General features: G+C 45.5%; 1 protein-coding gene across 1 annotated transcript in view; it reads left to right on the top strand.

Moving 5' to 3' along the window:
• The window catches only part of LOC147115984 (diacylglycerol kinase delta-like), a 239750-nt gene that overhangs the window by 204004 nt on the left and 13574 nt on the right, over window positions 1–22172 (top strand). The window contains exon 25 of the mRNA XM_085991991.1: window positions 7162–7254. Coding sequence (XP_085848117.1) covers window positions 7162–7254 — 93 coding nt within the window. The remainder of the gene's footprint in view (window positions 1–7161; window positions 7255–22172) is intronic.

Below are 22172 nucleotides of genomic sequence, written 5' to 3' on the forward strand. Positions count from 1 at the left end.
TGGCACTTGTGTGGCGCGAATGTTACCTGCCACTTTTCAGCCCAAGCCTGAACGTCGTCCAGGTCTTGTTGCATGCGGGCATGGACTGCTTCATTATCTAAGGAGTTGTGAATGGGACTGAACACCGTACAGTCATCAGCAAACATCCCCAATTCTGACCTTATGTTGGAAGGAAGGTCATTGATGAAGCAGCTGAAGATGGTTGGGCCGAGGACACTGCCCTGAGGAACCCCTGCAGCGATGTCCTGGGGTTGTGATGATCGACCTTCAATCACCACAACCATCTTCCTTTGTGCTAGGTATGACTCCAGCCAGTGGAGAGTTTCCCCCCCCGATTCCCATTGACCTCAGTTTTCCTGGGGCTCCTTCATGCCACACTCGGTCAAATGCTGCCTTGATGTCAAGGGCAGTCACTCTCACCTCACCTCTGGAATTCAGCTCCTTAGTCCATGTTTGGACCAAGGCTGTAATGAGGTTGGGAGCCGAGTGGTCTTGGCAGAACCGAAACTGGGCATCAGTGAGCAGGTTATTGGTAAGTGCCTCTTGATAGCACTGTCGATTACCTCTTCCATCACTTTGCTGATGATTGAGAGTAGACTGATGGGGCGGTAATTGGCCGGATTGGATTTGTCCTGCTTTTTGTGGACAGGGCATACCTGGGCAGTTTTCCACATTGTCGGATTGACGCCAGTGTTGTAGCTGTACTGGAACAGCTTGGCTAGACGCGCGGCTAGTTCTGGAGCACAAGTCTTCAGCACGATAGCCAGGATGTTGTCAGGGCCCATAGCCTTTGCTGTTTCCAGTGCGCTGAGCCGTTTCTTAATATCACGTGGAGTGAATCGAATTGGTTGAAGACTGGTTTCTGTGATGGTAAGGACCTCAGGAGGAGGCCAATATGGATCATCCACTCGGCACTTCTGGCTGAAGATGGTTGCAAACGCTTCAGCCTTGACTTTTGCACTCGCGTGCTGGGTTCCACCATCATTGGGGATGGGGATATTCATGGAGCCTCCTCCTCCCGTTAGTTGTTTACTGGTCCACCACCATTCACAACTGGATGTGGCAGGACTGCAGAGCATTGATCTGATCCGTTGATTGTGGGATCACTTAGCTCTGTCTATAGCATGCTGCTTCTGCTTTTTAGCATGCATGTAGTCCTGTGTTGCAGCTTCCCCAGGTTGGCACCTCATTTTTAGGTACACCTGGTGCTGCTCCTGGCATGCTCTTCCACACTCCTTATTGAACCAGGCTTGATGGTAATGGTAGAGTAAGGGATGTGCTGGGCCATGAGGTTACAGATTGTGGTGGAATACTATTCTGCTGCTGCTGATGGCCCACAACGCCTCATGGATGCCCAGTTTTGAGCTGCTAGATCTGTTCTGAATCTATCCCTTTTAGCACGGGGGTAGTGCCACACAACACAATGGAGGGTGTCCTCAGTGTGGAGACAGGACTTCGTCTCCACAATGACTGTGCAGTAGTCACTGCTACCAATACTGTCATGGACAGATGCATCTGCGACAGGTAGATTGGTGAGGACAAGGTCCAGTAGGTTTTTTCCTCATGTTGGTTCTCTCACCACCTGTCACAGGCCCAGACTGGCAGTTATGTCCTTCAGGACTCGGCCAGCTCAGTCAGTAGTCATGCTACCGAGCCACTCTTGGTGATGGACATTGAAGTCCCCCACCCAGAGTACATTCTGTGCCCTTGCTACTTTCAGTGCTTCTTCCAAGTGGTGTTCAACATGGCGGCGTACTGATTCATCAGCTGAGGGAGGGCGATAGGTGGTAATCAGCAGGAGGTTTCCTTGCCCATGCTTGACCTGAAGCCATGAGACTTCATGGGGTCTGGAGTCAATGTTGAGGACTCCCAGGGCCACTCCATCCCAACAGTATACCACTGTGCCACCACCCCTGGTAGGTCTGTCCTGCCGGTGGGAAAGGACATACCCAGGGATGGTGATGGAGTTGTTTGGGACATTAGCTGAAAGGAATGATTCTGTGAGTATGACTGTCAGGCTGTTGCTTGACTAGTCTGTGGGACAGCTCTCCCAATTTTGGCACAAGTCCCCAGATGTTGGTGAGGAGGACTTTGCAGCATTGACTGGGCTGGGTGTGCCGTTGCTGATCATCTTCCAACATTCAATGGAATCTGGAACAGTACCCATGGATTGGAGGGTAGCTAATGTTACCCCACTATTCAAAAAAGGTGGTAGAGAGAAAACGGGGAATTACAGACTGGTAAGCCTGACATCGGTAGTGGGGAAAATGCTAGAGTCCATTATAAAAGATGTAACAGCAGAGCACTTGGAAAACAGTGACAGGATCGGACAAAGTCAACATGGATTAACAAAGGGTAAATCGTGCTTGACTAATCTACTGGAATTTTTTGAGGATGTAACTGGTAAAATAGATAAGGGGGAACCAGTGGATGTAGTGTATTTGGACTTTGAGAAGGCTTTCGATAAGGTCCCGCATAAGAGATTAGCGTGTAAAGTTAAGGCACATGGGATTGGGGGCAAGGTAGTGACTTGGATAGAGAACTGGTTGGCAGACAGAAAGCAAAGAGTTGTAATAATCGGGTCTTTTTCCGAGTGGCAGGCAGTGACTAGTGGGGTACCGCAGGGATCGGTCCTTGGACCCCAGCTATTCACAATATATATTAATGATCTAGACAAGGGAACTAGATGTAATATCTCCAAATTTGCAGACGACACTAAGCTGGTTGGGCATGTGTGCTGTGAGGAGAATGCCGAGAAACTCCAGGATGATTTGGACAGGTTGGGTGATTGGGCAGAAGCATGGCAGATGCAATATAACGTGGATAAATGTGAGGTTATCCACTTTGGTAGCAAAAACAGGAAGGCAGTTTATTATCTGAATGGCAATAGATTGGGAGAAGGGGAAGTGCAACAAGACCTGGGTGTCCTTGTGCACCAGTCGCTGAAGGTAAGCATGCAGGTGCAGCAGGCGGTTAAGAAGGCAAATGGTATGTTGGCCTTCGTAGCGAGAGGGTTTGAGTACAGGAGCAAGGATGTCTTGCTGCAGTTGTACAGGGCCTTGGTGAGACCACACCTTGAGTATTGTGTGCAGTTTTGGTTGCCTTATCTGAGGAAGGATGGTCTTGCCATGGAAGGAGTTCAGCGAAGATTCACCAGGCTGATACCTGGGATGGCAGGAATGACGTATGAGGAGAGATTGGATCGATTGGGCTTATACTCGCTGGAGTTTAGAAGAATGAGAGGGGATCTCATCGAAACTTATAAAATTCTGACAGGACTGGACAGACTAGATGCTGGAAGGATGTTCCCGATGGTCGGTGAGTCCAGAACCAGGGATCACAGTCTAAGGATAAGGGGTAGGCCATTTAGGACAGAAATGAGGAATTTCTTCACCCAGAGAGTGGTGAACCTGTGGAATTCTCTACCACAGAAGGCAGTAGAGGCCAATTCATTAAATATATTCAAGAAGGAGTTGGATATATTTATCAAGGCTAAAGGGATCAAGGGGTATGGGGAGAAAGCAGGGACCGGGTACTGAATTTGGATGATCAGCCATGATCGCATTAAATGGCGGAGCAGGCTCGAGGGGCCGAATGGCCTACTCCTGCTCCTATCTTCTATGTTTCTATGTTGCTGTGTCCGTAGCCGGTGCCGAGGTCGATGCCAGGTGGCCCGTCCGGTTTCTTTCTTATTATTTTGTTTCGTAGCGGTTTGTTACAACTGAGTGGCTTGCTGGGCCATTTCAAAGGGCAGTTAAGAGTCAATCACATTGCTGTGGGTCTGGAGTCACATACAGGCCAGACCAGGTAAGGATGGCAGATTTCCTTCCCTAAAGGACATAATCAAAGCAGTACTGTATAAATTTACAGGTGTGCTGAGGCTTTATGATACATTGGACATTTGGAATGAAGAGTGCAGTTTCACTCACTGCCCTTCAAAATGCACACAGGTATTGAAGAGGGTGCAGAGAACAAGACTGATCCCAAATGTAAAGGGGGTGAGTTATGAATAAAGTTTAAAGAAGTGCAAATTCTATAGTCTAGAGGAATATGTTAGCCTTTACAACTAGAGGGCTAGGATATAAAGGGGAGGAGTTTTGTTCGAGCTAGACAAAGCCCTGGTTAGACCACATCTGGAGTACTGTGTTCAGTTCAGTTGTGGGCGCCGCAGCTTAGAAAGGATACATTGCCCTTGGAACAAGTGTAGCGCAGATTCACCAGAATGTTATCAGGGCTCCAAGTGTTAGATAATGAGGAGAGATTACATAAACTATGCTTGTATTCCCTCAAATATAGAAGGTTAAGAGGTGATTTGATTGAGGTTTTTAGGATTTTAAAAGGAATTGATATGGTAGATAGAGAGAAACTTTTTCCGCTGATGGGGAGTCTAGGACAAGGGGACATAACCTTAAAATCAGGGTCAGGCTATTCAGGACCAAAGTTAGGAAGCACTTCTTCATGCAAAGGGTGATAGAAATGTGGCACTCTCTCCCACAAAAAGCAGTAGATGCTAGCTCAGTTAATAATTTTAAATCTGAGATCGCAATATTTTTGCTAGACAAGGGTATAAAAGGATATGGAGCCAAGGCAGGTGAACGGAGTTAAGATGCAGATCAACCATGATCTCATTGAATGGTGCAACAGGCTCAAGGGGCTGAATGGCCTACTCCTGTTCCAATGATGTAAGATATTAAATGGTTTACAGAAAGTAAACCTATAGAATTACTTCTAAATAGATCAGAGAACGAGAGAAAATAAATTTGAATGAGTGAATGAAAAGTAAATATAAAGCAGATCGCAGGAAAAACCACTTCAAAGAGTAGGAAATGTTTGGAATAATCTCTCAGTGAGGATAGTAGAGATAGAAACATGAAGGACATTCCAAATGTACCTGGATGTTATGAGGGAATTAAGTAACTTGAGAGATGACCTAACATACTAGAGGAATGGGCTTCAATGGAAGAGTTAGGGTTGTAGAGGGCTAGGTTTGGAAGGGAGTGTTAAGAGTACTAGAGGAATGGACTTCACTGTAGACAGATTGGCGTTTCTGATCATTGTCTGGTGACTACTGCTGATAAGTGCTCGTGTGCCAATGATGGGATAGGACAGAATTGGACTTACCCACCACTCCCAGACCAAACATTATCTAGGCTCACACGTGAATAATGGCCCCTTGGGTGAGGCACTAGAAGACAACCAGCACCTGTGGAACTATAATCCAGCATGATGGCACAAGTCAGTGCCTTCAGGAGAGGAGGACAGGGAATTAATGAGAAAGCTGAAAAAATACACAATCACATCTTGATTTCAAGCTCTGTAGTCTTAGCCAACGACACCTGCTGCTGAGAAACTTACACACACAAATCCTGTGTCTGAGACTTCCAGTTACAGGAGTTTAATATCCCAAACATGAGTTATCTTGTTCCATGTTTTATGTTTTATTCTGAGTGTTTTAGTGAGACAGCTGCACTTACTACTGTCATCTATTGGGGGATAAACTAACTGTACTGAGAAGAGGAGGAAGCGCAGTCAAGTAAAGGTGAGCCCGTTGCCACTAGGCCTTGGGCCCACAGAAGCCATCACTTTTCATCAAAACCTCATTCGAGCTAGCCTGCGAGGATCAAGCTCCACTCCCTGGTGATTTGCCAGCCACTTGGGTGTGGGAGAGTGACCCAGTACCAGTTAGAGGCGGCCACTCGGAATTTGAGCGACGCACCCAGCACTAATTAGAGCCTGCCACTCGTGGTGTTGGAGAGTAGCCCAGTATCAGAGCCAGGCACCTGGGCTGTGGGAGACTAGTCCAGTACCAGTTATAACCAGCCACTCAGGCTGCAGGAGCCAACCACTTGGTGTGTGGTAGAGTAGCCTAGTGCCAGTTACAGCCAACTAATTGGAGAGTAGCCCAGTACCAGTGAGAGCCAGCCACCCGGGATGTGGGTGAGTAGCCCAGACAGGATCTTCCCCGTTTCGAGAGTCAGTAGACCAGCTTATCCCGAGTTGAGCTTCAAGCCCCCATCCTATAATTCACTAAGACCACTTGTTTCTACCTACACAGCATTGTCCACCTCCGTCCTTACTCCCTCCACCACTGGGACCCTTGACTACACTTTTGTTTCCTCCAGGTTTCAATTCTCCAATGTCCTCATTGGCGGCCTCCCAAGCTCTATCCAACATTAACTGCAACTTATCGAAAACCTTGCCACCCATATTCTGCCTGCACTGAATGTTGCTCATCCATCATGCCTGTCCTTACTGACCTCCACTGAAGCTCCATCCCCAACACATTGAATTAAAAATCTTCACCCATGTTTACTAATCCCTACGTATCTTTGTCCTGCCTGATCTCTACAACCCTCTCCAGCCCTACATCTCAGCTCATTCAACCCAACTTCTGCACCCTCCTCCAGCCTTACATCCAGCCCATACACTCTAGTCTTCAGACTTTGACTTCTTTTGCATTCCCTCCCCCTCCACTCAGCAACAGGACCGTCATCTGTTTTGACCCCTCTTATAGCTCTTTCTCTAAAAAAAACTCTGTCTTGCTAGCACATCCCAATTTAAAAAGTCTCTTCAAAATCTCTTTTTGACCATGGTTTCAGTCACCTCCCCCGACTCTTTCATTATTGATTGATGTTTCTTTCTTCTTTGTGAAGGGCCTTGGGATGTTTACTACGTAAAAGATTGTGATATCCGAGTGGTAAGGTCAAAAACTGAGATAAGCCAGACTTCAGGAACCTAAACTCAACTGTTTAATTATACATATGTAGCAGAGAAACATCTCTTACAGCTACAGGCAAAGCACTTCCAATTCTTATTGTGCAATCACCAAGATGGAGGATCAACCTCTGAGTCATACCCAGAATGCAATGCCACTACCTTAATAAGTGGTGTGCCAGGACATTACCTTAATACTGGTAAATATGATCCCTTAATATTTGTCTCCATCTGGTGGATAACTTAAGCATTACATCCCAGATTACTATAAAGATGGTTTATAATTGCAAGCTGTTGCTGGCTGTCTCAAGAGATTCCTTGATATCACTGTGAGCTGCAGGTGATGTGAGTGGTGATGTGTGGCAGTAATGGCACCGCTGCCCAGCAGCCCTTAAGTCCTGGTGCGGATTTAAAGTGACTCCATCTCATCTTGTTTTTTCCCCAAAGGGCCTGAGTTGCAGTCTGGTGATGGAAATGGTCAACAATGGGAAAGCCCTGCACAACGAGACAGAGCTTCTACTGGCAGGCAAAATGTCACTGGTAAGGAAAGAGTTAAATGGAAGAAACCGATGGGTTCCAATGGTTTAAATATAGAATAACGGAGTGAGTTACAGGTTAGAATCTAATCAAGGGGTTCAATTCAATCAATATCTAAAACAGATTATCTGGTCATTATCGCATTGCTGTTTGTGGGAGCTTACTATGTGCAAATTGGCTGCCGCGTTTCCTACATTACACCAGTGACTACACTTCAAAAAGTACCTAATTGGCTGTAAAGTGCTTTGGGACGTCCGGTGGTCGTGAAAGGCGCTATATAAATGCAAGTCTTTTTTCATTTGATTTATATATAGAATAGCAGATACCCTGGAGTGACTTATAGGCTGGAATGTAATCGAGGGGTTTGTAGTGTATGTACCTTGAAGAAGGAACTATATTCTGCAGCCCTTGTATACTGCAGTACCAGTAGTGACCACCCCTATATATAAGCCTGTGTAGTAACTTTGTATAGTAGTTCCAGTTTGGTCTCCATTCAGTAAACACCTGTTATAACCAACTCCTGCAGTCCGTGTCTCAATTGCACACGGACGTTACACTGGCGACGAACAGATCCGAACTTACCTACAGTTCTGCACCACCTCACGGGGATCCATCCCTGAAGCGAAGTTGTTAGAGGTCGAGGCCAGAAGGGAGAAATCCAAAAAAAAAGCAGAAGAAACGGGCGTCGACCGTGGGCAACCGCCCTCTGATTCATCGAATTCGAAGATTTGCAGGAGAGGCTGTCGAGAGCTGGGCTTGGTTATCTAGTCTATGGTGTTCCAGCTAATCGGGCTGGTGGCAGGTAGTACACTGATCCTTCCTGGGCTGCGGCGGGCTAGAGCTCGATCGGGTGGCTTTTCAACGGGGCCGAGCAGCGTTGTCGGGAAGCGGAGAGAGGGTGGAGCACACAGGGCGCGGCCGGTGCTACGAAGCCGGGCAGCGTACAGACCCGAGAAGAGGGAGGAAAGTGTCCCATAGGGTCTGCTCTGACGACGGGAACAGTAATTAAAATAAAAGAAATTAGAAGCGCAGAAAGCCGCGAGGAGCTGCAGTTTGCCACGGGGACCGCGGAGAGCAGCGTTGGCAGCAGCGCGGGGGTGAAGTGCGCGAAGACCTTAGGGCGTCGCCATCAAGGCATAAAAACGCCAGCAACAGCGCTAGCAGCAGCGGAAAAGACAGAAAGCGCGGGAGGCACCATCTTAATCCAGCAGGGAAGAAGGCAAAGCGCGGGAGGCGCCATTTTGTTCAATCAAGGAAGAAGGCAAAGCGCGGGAGGCGCCATCTTAGATCTCCAAGATGCCGAAGACTGGCAATATCACTGCCTTCGATAATGCAATAGAAGACTGGACCACGTATGTGGAAAGAGTCGAAGTATATTGCAAGGAAAATGAAGTAGCCAATGAGAAAAAGGCATCGGTACTACTAAACTCAATGGGCGCAAGAACGTTACGGCCTATTGCGGAACCTGATCACTCCAGTCAAACCGATGGCGAAGGGTTTTAACGAAATTGTTGATATCCTACAGGAACACCTAAATCCTACACCGCTGCTGATAGCAGAAAGATTTAAATTCCACAAGAGAAATCAGCATAAAGATGAGAGCAATGCTGATTACCTTACGGAACTACGCAAGCTATCAAAGCACTGCCAGTTCTGAGCAGGACTGGCAGATACCCTACGGGACAAATTTGTCTGTGGACTCCTGAGTGAAGGAACCCAGAAGAGGTTACTCTCAGAGAAAGAGCTGACGCTAGATAAGGCTTTCAGCATGGCAGTATCATACGAAGCAGCAGCAAGGGGAGCTGCGGAAATACAGCAAAAGCCACAGGAATACGGCACCCATGAAATGACACGGGGATTTGAAAAATGTTATCGCTGCGGCAGAACAACCCATGGCCAGGACGACTGCTGGTCCAAGGACAAAACATGCAGGCAATGCGAAAAGATGGGACACATTGCACGAGTTTGCAGGTCCGGGAAGAAGACTAACGACAACAAAAAGACTACTAAGGAAAAGTACAGGGGAGTACAAAAGATGACGGACAGTAGTTCCGCAGACCAGAAGAGCGATAGTGAATCCGGGAACAAGCGACTAAGCTGTCTCAAACTACACAACGTAATCACAAAAGAGGATCACCGAACCATTTGGGTCACCCTCACGATAGCAGGGTCCCAAGTCAAAATGGAATTGGATACAGGATCAGCCCTGACCGTCATGAATCGACGAGACTATGAGCGGCTATTCTCACACATACCCTTGAAAGACACATCCATTGTCTTGAAGACATATACGGGGCAGAAAGTATACCCCAGAGGGAAAATAAGGGTGCCTGTCGAATACAACGGCAAGGAAATACAGAAATTGTATCTGTACATACTGCAAGATGGTGGACCACCGTTATTGGGACGTGAATGGATCAAAAAGATAAGTTTAGACTGGCACTCCATTCAGGCACTGACTGTGGCTGGTAAAAAGGATGACAACGTCACACCTGGACGATTGTCAAAAATCTTGGCTGACGCTAAAGAGGTATTTCAACAAGAACTGGGAACTCTTAAAGGCGTAACCGCCTCGATAAAAATAGAAGAGAATGCAATTCCCAAGTTTTTCAAAGCAAGACCGGTACCGTATGCAATTCGCCCAGCCGTCAAGGCAGAGCTGGAGAATGCAGGCGTGTTAACTAAGGTAGACTGGAGCGAGTGGGCGACACCATCGTTCTTGTCATGAAGAAAACGTTAAACAATAAGTCTGAGGAGCCAAGGAAGGTTCGCATCCGTGGGGACTTCAACGTGACTGTGAACCCAGTCCTTCACACAGTACAGTATCCTCTTCCGAGGATAGAAGATATTTTCGCCTCACTATCTGGAGGGAAACGTTTTACAAAAATTGACCTAGCGCAAGCATATTTGCAGATGGAGGTTGAAGAATCCTCTAGGAAATATCTCACGATAAACACTCACAAAGGTCTTTACCAGTATAATCGACTGGTATTCGGAGTTGCATCAGCTCCAGGCTATATGGCAAAGAGCGATGGAACAAGTCCTGCAAGGGATTCCGGGGACTCAGTGTTACTTGGACGACATCCTAGTGACAGGGTGAAAATGACAGTGAACACCTTGCCAACCTAGAGCAGGTGCTCACTAGACTAAGAGAACATGGGCTACGAGCCAATCGCCCCAAGTGCGAGTTTTTTAAGAAACAAATATCGTATTGTGGCCACGTGATTGATGAAGAGGGGTTACATAAGTCCCCTGACAAAATTGAAGCGGTAGTTAAGGCTCCAGCGCCTGAAAATGTGTCGCAACTGAGGTCATTCCTCGGATTGGCTGAAATTACTACCATAAGTTTTTGCCAAATTTGTCCACAATTCTGCACCCACTGAACGCCCTACTACAAACTGGAGTAGCATGGAAATGGAGCGATGAATGTAAGCGGGCCTTTCAGAAGAGTAAAGGACCTGATCACTTCAAGAGAAGTATTGGCTCACTACAACCCATCACTACCGATAAGACTGGCGTGTGATGCGGCTCCCTACGGCATTGGAGCGGTACTGTCACATAAATTCCTTGATGGTTCAGAGAGGCCGATAGCTTTTGCCGTCACGCTCGTTAACTAGCAGCCTGAGCGTAACTACGCCCAGATTGACAGAGGCCCTCAGCCTGGTGTGTGGGGGTGAAGAAGTTCAATCACTACCTGCACGGTCAGAAATTTACTCTACTAACTGATCATCAACCTCTTGTCTCCATTTTCAACCCTCAGAAGGGCGTCCCGATAATGACAGCACAACGGCTACAGAGGTGGTCCCTTTTCCTAGGGGCACACCAATATGACATCGAGTACAAAGGAACTAAACAGCATGGGAATGCTGATGGATTGTCGCGCCTACCGTTGCCGACGGTGGAAGAAGCACCTGCAGTGGATCCTGTGGAGATATTCCACTCGACCATAGTCGAATGTCTACCTGTGACGAATGCAAACATAGAAAAGGAAAACACGAAATGACCCGACACTCTCCAGGGTCTATGATTTAACGGTGAAGGGATGGCCAGCACATGGCAAACCACTGTTGCCAGCATTCTCGCCGAGAAGAGAACAGCTGTCAGTGTGCAGAGGAACCTTGATGTGTGGATCCAGAGTAGTAATTCACCCAAATTGAAGGATAGAGTGCTCAATGAGCTTCATGAGGGTCATCTGGGAGGGGTAAAAATGAAGAACTTAGCCAGAGCGTTTGTGTGGTGGCCGGGAATCGATAGAGAAATCGAAGAGATGACCAAGAGCTGTACAGGATGCCAGAAGGTCCAAAACGCCCCACCACAAGCCCCTCTACATCCATGGGAGTGACCCTCATCTCCATGGCAAAGGGTGCACATTGATTTTGCTGGTCCATTTATGGACTCTATGGCCTAGAAATTGAGTGGGCTTAGCACCCATTTTGCGGCGCTAGAGGGCATTGCGCTGGACTTACAGCCGGTTTTGAAATTGACTAGGGCCCAACATCGGCGTTACACCGGTAGCGCTGCGCCGGCACCGATGACGTCATCGGTGTGCGCAGCGTCCCGGTTGCCGTGGTGACGGGCCCCAGCGCCGAAATTCAGTTGCGGCCGCCTCGCCCGTGGCAGCCGCAACTAAGACTCTGGCAACAGAGTCTTACACGACTTTGCGCCGGCGCATAAAGGTGGAGCGGCGGCCGGCCGCTTTCCCGCCGGCCGCCTGCCCGCACCTCCCTCCCCGGACTCCCCCACCCCCCACCGCAGAACAGATGCTTCTCGGCTGCGAGCCCGGCACTTCCCCGAGGTGCCGGGCTAATTTTTGTGGCGATTTAACCAGCCAGCGGGCGGGTGCAGGCAGCTCCTCCTTAACTGAAGGAGGAGGCCTGCACTTCCCGAGCCTGCCGCACCGCATCGGGCGCCGCAGCGCCGGAATAGCGCCGCAATGCGGCGCGTAGCGCCAGTTTTCAGGCGCAAACAGCCTTCAGTAGCGCCGGCAGCCGTTTGGGCGTGGCGCTACTGAATTTTTGGCGCGCACAGCGCGACTTAGCACCGGCGCTAAATTTCCGGCGTTAAGCCCCGGCGCAGCGCAAACTCAATTTCTAGGCCTATGTTTTTAATTGCGGTGGATGCACATTCAAAGTGGCCAGAGGTAATAAAAATGTCCTCAACCACCACAGAAAAAACTATCACAGTCTTACGAACCATATTCACCAGAAATGGGCTGCCTGAACAGATTTGCTCCGACAATGGACCACAGTTTGTGTCTGAAGAGTTCCGGAGGTTCTTAAAGAACAATGGTGTTAAGCATTACACATCTGCCCCCATATCATCCAGCCACCAATGGATTGACTGAGTGGTTCGTTCAAACATTCAAGAAGGCTATCAAGGCAATGTGTAATGAAGACATACCCCTACAACACAAGGTGGATAACTTCTTGTTTGCCTACCGGAATGCGACACATGCGGTTACCAACCAAACTCCAGCCATGATGTTCTTCAATCGAAGACTACAATGCCGCTTGGATTTGGTTAAGCCAAACATCAGAAGAGATGTGGAGAACAGGCAGTTTCAGAATATGAATGAAAGGCCGACCAGGAGTTTTAAGATAGGTCAACCAGTTTTGGCCCGGGACTACCGCACAGAGAAATGGCAGCCAGGAACGATCCGCACACGGCAAGGACCTCTAATGTATACCGTGGACGTTGGAGAGAGCATTGTAAGACGCCATGCTGACCAGATTCTAGAGTCACTGGAAAACGTCAAATCCACACCACGATCCGATACACCTGGTGATGAAACCGAAGTACCAATTGCATCTACCTCAGAATCGGTGATATTGGAAGCAGACGAACCAAACAACGACGTTGATCCCGAATCAACTTTGCCAGAAGAACCTGATACCCCAAAGAGGCGTTATCCAGACAGAATCAGGAAGCCTCCTCAAAGACTGAATTTATAATTGCTTAACTTCAGCTAATGTATATAGCAACTGTAATTGTAAATATGTTATTTAATTATTAATCAAATGTTATGTACTGTTTAGCTAAAAGGGGAGGAATTGTAGTGTATGTACTTTGAAGAAGGAACTATATTCTGCAGCCCCTGTATACTGCAGTACCAGTAGTGACCACCCCTGTATATAAGCCTGTGAAGTAACTTTGCATAGTAGTTCCAGTTTTGTCTCCATTCGGTAAACACCTGTTCTAACCAACTCCTGCAGTCCGTGTCTCAATTACACACGGACGTAACACTCGGTGGTGGGAAAATTATTGGAAAAAATTCTGAGGACAGGATAAATCAGCATGGATTTGTTAAGGGAATGTCGTGTCCGACTAACTTGATTGACCCTCCTTGTTACCTCCTCAAAAAATTCAATGAGGGTAGTGCATTTGATGTAGTCTATATGGATTTTAGCAAGGCTTTTGATAAGGTTCCATATGGCAGATTGGTCACGAAAGTAAAAGCCCATGGGATCCAAGGTAAAGTGGCAAGTTAGATCCAAAATTGGCTCAGAGGCAGGAAACAAAGGGTAATGGTTGAAGGGCGTTTTTGTGACTGGAAGGCTGTTTCCAGTGGGGTTCCGCAGAGCTCAGTACTGGGTCCTTTGTTTTTTGTGATATACTATCAATGATTTGCACATGAATGTAGGAAGTATGATTAAGAAGTTTGCAGATGATACAAAAATTGGCCGTGTGGTTGATAATGAAAAAGAAAGCTGTAGACTGCGGGAAGATATCAATGGACTGGTCAGGTGGGCAGAACAGTGGCAAATGGAATTCAATCTGGTGAAGTGTGAGGTAATGCATTTGGGGAGGGCTAACAAGGCAAGGGAATACACTATAAATGGTAGGATACTGAAAAGTGCAGAAGATCAGAGGGACCTTAGAGTGCATGTCCACAGATCCCTGAAGGTAACAGGACCGTTACATAAGGTGGTTAAGAAGGCATACCAGATACTTGCCTTTATTAGCCGAGGCATAGAATATAAGAGCAGGGAGGTTATGCTTGAACTGTATAAAACACTAGTTAGGCCACAGCTAGAATACTGCATGCAGTTCTGGTCACCACATTACAGTAAGGATGAGATTGCACTAGAGGGGGTGCAGAGGAGATTTATGAGGCTGTTGCCTGGGCTGGGGAATATTAGCTATAAGAAAAGATTGGATAGGCTGGGGTTGTTTTCTTTGGAACGGAGGAGGCTGAGGGGAGACCTAATTGAGGTGTATAAAATTATAGGGGCCTAGATAGAGTGGATAGGAAGGACCTATTTCCCTTAGCAGAAGGGTCAATCACCAGGGAGCATATATTTAAAGTAATTGGTCAGAGGTTTAGAGGGGATTTGAGGAGAAATTTTTTACCCAGAGCATGGTGGGGGTCTAGAACTCACTGCCTGAAAGGGTGGTAGAGGCAGAGACCCTCATCACATTTAAAAAGTACTTGGATATGCATTTGAAGTGCCATAACCTACAAGGCTACGGACCAAGTGCTGGAAAGTAGGATTAGGGTGGATAGCTCTTTGTCGGCCAGTACAGACAAGATGGGTTGAATGGCCTCCTTCTGTGCTGTAAATTTCTATGATGCTATGATGAAAAGGTATCTGGAACAATGTAATTGGTTGCCCTTCTGCTGCTTGCTATTAATAGCTGTTTGGTGATAGGCAATTTTTGATTGTAATCTTTGAGTTACTGATTGGTAGTTTTCATTCCTGCTTTCATTCCATGCTTGTTAAGTGTTGATTGGTAAGATCCATACCTGTTCAGTTCTGATTTGTTCCTGTTTTATGATAACATTTCTGCCAATCTACTGCAGAAATGTACGGGGTACACAGTGTGATGCTTAAGTGTGACACAAGAAGTGTACAGATACAATGCATGCTTGACGCAAGACTTCTATATGTGGCTGTGATCATATCTGTCCTGCTTGCTTTTATATAATGAAAACAATGCCAATTGTATTTGTTCCTGTAATGAGTGGAGAGGGAAGATTAGTTTTGGCGTCAGCCTTGAACTCATTTTCAATACTTGATAGACAGTGGCTGCCTCAGTCAGTGAGTCTCATGATAGGTTACTACACTGCTGAAATAGGAATTTTTAATAAAGTTACAAGTTAAAAAAAAAACACAATTAGAACTTATCATAGTTTATGGCTGTGCTTGAGTGGCAATGTCAAGGTGAGGGTGGGGGGAAATAAATGCTAAATCTACAGATTCTGTGTGAGAGTTGGATCAGAGTAATTTAATTCTGTTTTTAGTTCTACTACTTCTCTAAATGCTGCGAGGGTGAGGAGTGATTTATGTAGCACTTCCATCTGTTTGTGAACATTAACTTGTTACATCAGTAATTTGAGGATTTTTCATCAGATTTGTTTTTTGTCAGGTTCTTACTCTTCCTCCTTCTTCCCAGGCCCTGACTTCCTTTTCAAATGAGGACGCATTTGGTAATGACAAATAATAAACCAAATTTCGAACCTGAAGTGACTCATTCTAGTTAATTCACTGACCACCCAAACCTGGGTGCTACCAAAGAAAGTGAAGTAGAAGAAGAAAACTATATATTTCTTTGGAACAGATCACTACAGGCCCCAAGGAGAGCTGCTGAAGGACAGGACAGTAAATGCCATCTCAACCACCTCACATATGGCTAGGCAATGCAGGAGAAGTGTAATGACCTTATCAGGTCAGGCAAGGTAAAGAGAGTTCACACACACTCCAAGAATGCCCTGTATTAAGCATGTCTGCCATTTAAATATGACCTCCTCCTTACACTGTGTTAAAGTACTTTAATTGCTGACCATCAATGCTTGTGAGAAGATGTCCTTTACATCCCCTGCCTTCTTCTGGAATTATTCCTTCATTTATATCCTTGCATGCATTCACAAAATGCCTATCATGGAACGTAATTGCTTATTGCCCATACCTGTTATTTCCTCCCGCCTCCTCCCCCCCCCTCCAATTATGCACTGCATGCTGACTCTTTGGCTTTACTGCATGCAATGGTAGCAAAAGGTAATTCTCACTTTTTTCATTCTTTTTGAAAGAAGACAGCCCATAATATCAAAGAAAGATTTGGGGAAAAAAACAATGGTTCCAGACACCCCCAACCCCTCATCCCCTTTCAGAAATGCTGCAAATGCTGGGGAGGAAGGCCATAGAGGGCACCAGAGATGGGGAAGTAGGAGGGAATGTGCCAGCTGATGGTTTGTGATGAACTTCTGCTTTCTTCCTTCTCATCCTATTGTACTCTGCATTAACTGCCATCAAACCATATCATGAAGCCTTCATAAGTCATTCCTGCTTTTAGGTTATTTGCAAACTCTGCTCATCAGGAAGCCATTGGACATTCTCTTCCTCTTTTTCCCCCTCTACATGTGCTTGAGGAGATACACACATCACCCAGCACATCTAGCCTTGCTGGCACTGCATGCAGTCACTCAACCAAGGCTCTGTCACAAGTACCAGCTGAGACATGTGTGTGAGTTAGAGAGTGATCCAGAATGGATTTCAAGGAGCAATACACAAAATACGGAACAGCTGTTGTTGGCATTTGTGGAGGTGGATGTTGCAAACTGGAAGCTCAAGTTGTGTAGCTCCTTGACTGAAGAGCCTGGGGATGTGGATGTCACAGGTCCTGCTTGAAAGAAGGATGGTTGCAGAACATTAAGTATTGGTGCAGGCACTGGGGTCATGTCAATCATTGTGCTGTAGATGGTGGCCTGGATGGAAAGACTACTAGCAGCATGCGCAGTACATTGAAGGATAGATTAGTATACCATGGAATGTATGGCAACTCTAACAACATTTGCCACGGAGACCCCATGACATTGGACCTGCAAACAGTCTGTTCTTCTTCCATGAATACTTGGACTGTTGCCACAGAGGTTTGGGGTGTCATACTGGAGAAGGCTGCCTCTACTGTCTTTTAAAGAATTGTGGTGTAGGTCTGCAGCTGATGGCATATTTGTTGCAGGAAGGTGGGAAGATATAAACTGGACGACATGCAGTTGCCAAATAGTGAAATCCTCCTGCATGAATGTCTTCCTACATTATAACGGTGACTACACTTCAAATGTATTTCATTGGCTGTAAAGCTCTTTGGGACATTCTGAGGTTGTGAATGGTGCCATATAACTGCAAGTTCTTTCTTTATTTCTTTGCAATCAGCATTGGGTTATTCTCCACTACCACTTCAGGCTACTGTTACTTCTCTTACTGATTCTCTTGCTGCCCATGGAAGCCTTCTTCCTTTCATCTCTCCTGAATCAGGCTAGTTTGCAAAGCAAATTTGTGTAGCAGGTAATACATTACCATGATCCTAGCTAGACTATAATGCAGGGGTGCCCCAGACCGCTTAAGATGCCTGAAGTGTTGCTTCAACATGACAGTGTTATGTTGAGTAATTAGTCTGGTTGATCATTGCACTTCAATACACCAATACTGAGCTTGTACCCCGGAATATTGCACAAATACTACAAGCTGTGGCTGCAGAGGAAAGCCTTCATCTCACAAGATACTTTTTTTTTCAGGTCAAAGAGTGGAGGCATGGTGGACTGACTTTAAATGAAGGTATCATAACAGCTGCCAGGGAACAGAGCATTGACTTGCATGATGTGGTACTGCAAATAAGCTGTGCCCATGTGTTGATTGTCCATTCAGATTAGCCTTGACTCGCTTGATGCTTCTGTGCACAGCAGATTGTTTATGCTTAGTGATGTCCTCAAGGCAGCCTGCAATTACCCTGTTATGTCAAACTTAAGGATTATTGTGATCTTCACAACCACTGGCATTGTGATGCCTGTGGTGGAAGTGAGCTGTAGATCAGGTTGCAGCTTGCGGCATAACACAGCTGTGGCTTCCTATGTAAAGTGTATCTTCTGCAGGCACTGCTCCTCTGACAACTGCAGAAATTTGTGCCTCTTTCTGTATATTCTGGTGTGGGGTAGATGCCATTTTCCTTTGGTGTTGCCTGACTAGCTTGGCTCCTTTCCATTGAGCCTCCTCTTCCTCCAAAGAGCAAAGATATATGGGAATCCTCAATGGGCTGTGGGAACTGGGGGAGGGGGGGGGACTGACAGCCCTGGTAAATGGGACAAAGTGACATCTTAAGTGACATAGAATACGTGATGGCAGAAAAATAAATCTCAAAAAATGGATCAGAAATAACTTGTAAAGTTTTGCTTTACGGTAAATGTTCTTCCACCTTCTCCAGGATGCCTATCAACCCTGGATTTGGGTTTTATCTGGATGAGAAGAGGAAATGGCATAAACGTGGTGGAAATGATGTAAAATAGGGTCCATGATAACATTTTCATCTCATTTGCATGGAACCACCAAAAAATGGGCAGGCGCTTTGTTCAGTTGCTGGAAATGACGGTGGAAAATGGGGTGAGTGTAACAATTATAGGTGATCCAGGTTAGAAAATCTAGGCTCATAAATCAATAAGTAACGTGGTATTCCAAGTTCAAATCTTAGCTCTGACTGACATTCAAGTCTGAAGGTCCTCACTGGGGGTTATTATTCTTCCAATTCTCAGTTGGGATGCTGGATGGAGAACTGTGCAATTCTGTAGCGTGCCACCTCAATAGGAAGGAAAACTGGTCAAGATTAGTACACCCCCAATTGGCTGATCATGGATCAGCATTGATGATTATGATGAGTCTTTGGTCCATACCATCCCGCTGTCAAGTAACACAATCTATCAATAGCGATGCCTCTTTCGTTGTAGACTAAATAATACAGTTTTCTCTACCCTGCTCGCGGTTATTTCATTTGTCACTAGTGTGCCAATTACAGATAAAATTTTACCAAAAGTGACTAACAAAGCAATCTTTCTAAATTTACCAGTTCACTCAGAGTTGTAACTGTAGTGTCCGTGTGTAGATAAAGACACTGAAGACAGGAGTTGGTTCATAGGTATTTACTAAGCAAGTCTGGGGGGGGTTCTAAAGGATATACACAATACACAGGCTTATATAGCCCAAGTGGCAATTACCGGCATTAAGCACACCTGGGGCTCTTAAAGGCACATACACCACAGTAACATATTAAGGAACGTCAACTTTATTCCCACAGCTTATGATTATGTTTGTGGATGAAGTCTAAATCAACCAATTCATATTAGCACAATAGCCACAACTGAGAAGAGCGAGTTGACTTTCAGCAACAGAATATCTGAATGTACTCTGCTCAATGTATTTTTCCACTGAATCCTTGGCAATCACAATGATTTCTAATCCCACCCAAGTGAAATGAAGACTCACTTGACTGCTACTTGAGATAAGCCTCTTCAAACTCTTGTACAAAATGTATTTTGCCTTCCTCTTTAGCCTTCCTAGGTTTTATATATATATATATATCTTCCTAGACATGCCAGAGGGTTAGAATCCAGACTAGGTCTTTTAGTTAAAGTGAACTATGTTTGAACTATGTATTCATCATCAACTGTAGACTTCATTCCTGTCTCCTCTTACAGTTGGTTGATGTGAGCCCAACAAGGTTAAACTTGTGGTTAATGGGGGGCAAAGTCAACCCATTCTTGATTTCTATTGGATCCAAGATATCCTGTACAATTTGATTTTTCTTCATCAAGTGATCTTTAAATATTCAAAGAGTTTGAGTAGTAGAACTGGGACTCTAAAGCAAAGGTGGATCAATGCAGCTAAAATACATTTTATTCATTGGAGATTAAATTTAAAATGCTGTTTCTGTTTTACTGAATTTCCTCTATTAAAGGTATACAGCATTAATAGGAGTCTGGATATTTTTTCTGGATATGCCTATGACATATTGGAATATAAATACCATCAACATGAGTTGGCTGAGAAAGGCCAAGTTGTTACTTAGCTCCTAAGTGGTTTGTCCAAATGGCCTGGTCAAACTGACAAGTTCATTCACTGGTTGCATGTTAAATTGGTCCAAATGTGCATTCAATTGCCTTGGAATGTAGGCTTCTTTTTTTTTACTTAACTGGGCACTTTATCACAAGAAAGGTAGAGCTCCATCTCATTCTAATTGCCCGTATCAGATGATCTGGCAGTTTGCGTTCTCTTGGGAAGTGTTTGAGCTGCTCTGAGATTTTCATGGAGCAATTGAAATACCCACAGATGTTATGAATAATGGCAAGGATGTTGGCCACTGATTTTCTGGTTGCCCAGAGTATTGCACATAGTAAAATATAAAGCAAATTGTTTCACTTGTAACTACGTTCTTTCTTTCATTATTTTGAACACGCATGCATGTTGATGAAAATTATTCCTAACTATTCACATTTATGAGTCAATGGATTCTCCCAACAAAGGCTCAGTACTGGTGGTTTATACTGACTGGTGTTTTCAAAGCAAACTACATTAACATTCCTTATTATACGGGAACAATATTCAAACGGTATGCTTGAATGCTTGGTCCACAATCAACAATTATACAATTATTCAAGATAGATTTAAATGATGTGAATGGCATAGGAGAAAATGGCTCATAATTTGGCATAAATTGGCACTAATCTTATTTAGAGACTACATAAGGAGGGTTGCTATTGGAAATTTAAGTGACAAAATATGGGAACAATTTTTTTCCAGGTAAAGACTCATTTATTTTGTTCCAATTATTTTAATTTAGAATAAAGTTGTTTCCCAAAGTGTCAGATGAACTTTGCCAGAAATGCCCACAAAGGAAACACATTTCAGGAAACCAAGTTCAAGCCCAAGTTATTCCTTATCAATTGGAGGGATGCCCAACTCCTCATCACTCCACTGTGAGAGATCAGGATAAGGGAAGTGACCAAAGACTGCATAAGGGTTAGACCATAGGTGCCAGGGTATCCAGAACCACATGACAACACTGAGAAATGCAGCCTGCAGCACTTTAGTCTTGGTCCATCGTGGTTGCTGTTGATATCTGGGCTCGGTATGGACGCCACCAGTAGCTTTCCTGATTGAAGCCTGTCCCAGGATCCAGCCCCACAGCAGCCATTTTAAAAGGGTCAACATTTGCTTGCAATACATGTTATGCCTGCAGGTGCCAGTTTGGTTGACATTATTTGCTCCAAACCTAGCACTGGCAGAATAAATGTGAATATAGAAAGGAATCTCTCCTTTGTCTCAGGATTGCAGGCTCTCAAAACTAACACCCATCCTAAAATGCAGGAAGGAGTCAGCTTCCAGACCCTAAAGCATTCCACACTCTGCCAGTCTGACACATATCCTGAAGCTGTCTCTGTTTTCCTACCCCTGAAGATTTTATGATCGTCGGTCATTTGACATTAAGACTCTTTTCAGCATCATTTTCAGGTTGTAATCTTTATTAGATGCCTTTCCAGCTTTTGTACATCCTCCTCTCACCTATCATAGAAACATAGAAGATAGGAGCAGGAGTAGGCCATTCGGCCCCTCAAACCTGCTCCGCCATTCAATGCGATCATGGCTGATCATCCAAATTCAGTACCCTGTCCCTGCTTTCTCCCCATATCCCTTGATCCCCTTAGCCTTAAGAAATATATCTAACTCCTTCTTGAATATATTTAATGAATTGGCCTCAACTGTCTTCTGTGGTAGTGAATTCCACAGGTTCACCACTCTCTGGGTGAAGAAATTCCTCCTCATCTCAGTCCTAAATGGCTTACCCCTTATCCTTAGACTGTGACCCCTGGTTCTGGACTTCCCCGCCATTGGGAACAGCCTTCCTGCATCTAGTCTGTCTAGTCCTGTTAGAATTTTATAAGTTTCAATGAGATCCCCTCTCATTCTTCTAACCTCTAGCGAATATAAGCCTAATCGACCCAATCTCTCTTCATACGTCATTCCTGCCATCCTAGGTATCAGTCTGATGAATCTTCGCTGCACTCCCTCCATGGCAAGAGCATCCTTCCTCAGATAAGGTGACCGAAACTGCACACAATACTCAAGGTGTTATCTCACCAAGGCCCTGTACAACTGCAG

Source organism: Somniosus microcephalus, chromosome 6, assembly GCF_052327205.1.
Source record: "Somniosus microcephalus isolate GS21.2 chromosome 6, FLI_Smic_1.0, whole genome shotgun sequence".
Taxonomy (NCBI): Eukaryota; Metazoa; Chordata; class Chondrichthyes; order Squaliformes; family Somniosidae; genus Somniosus; species Somniosus microcephalus.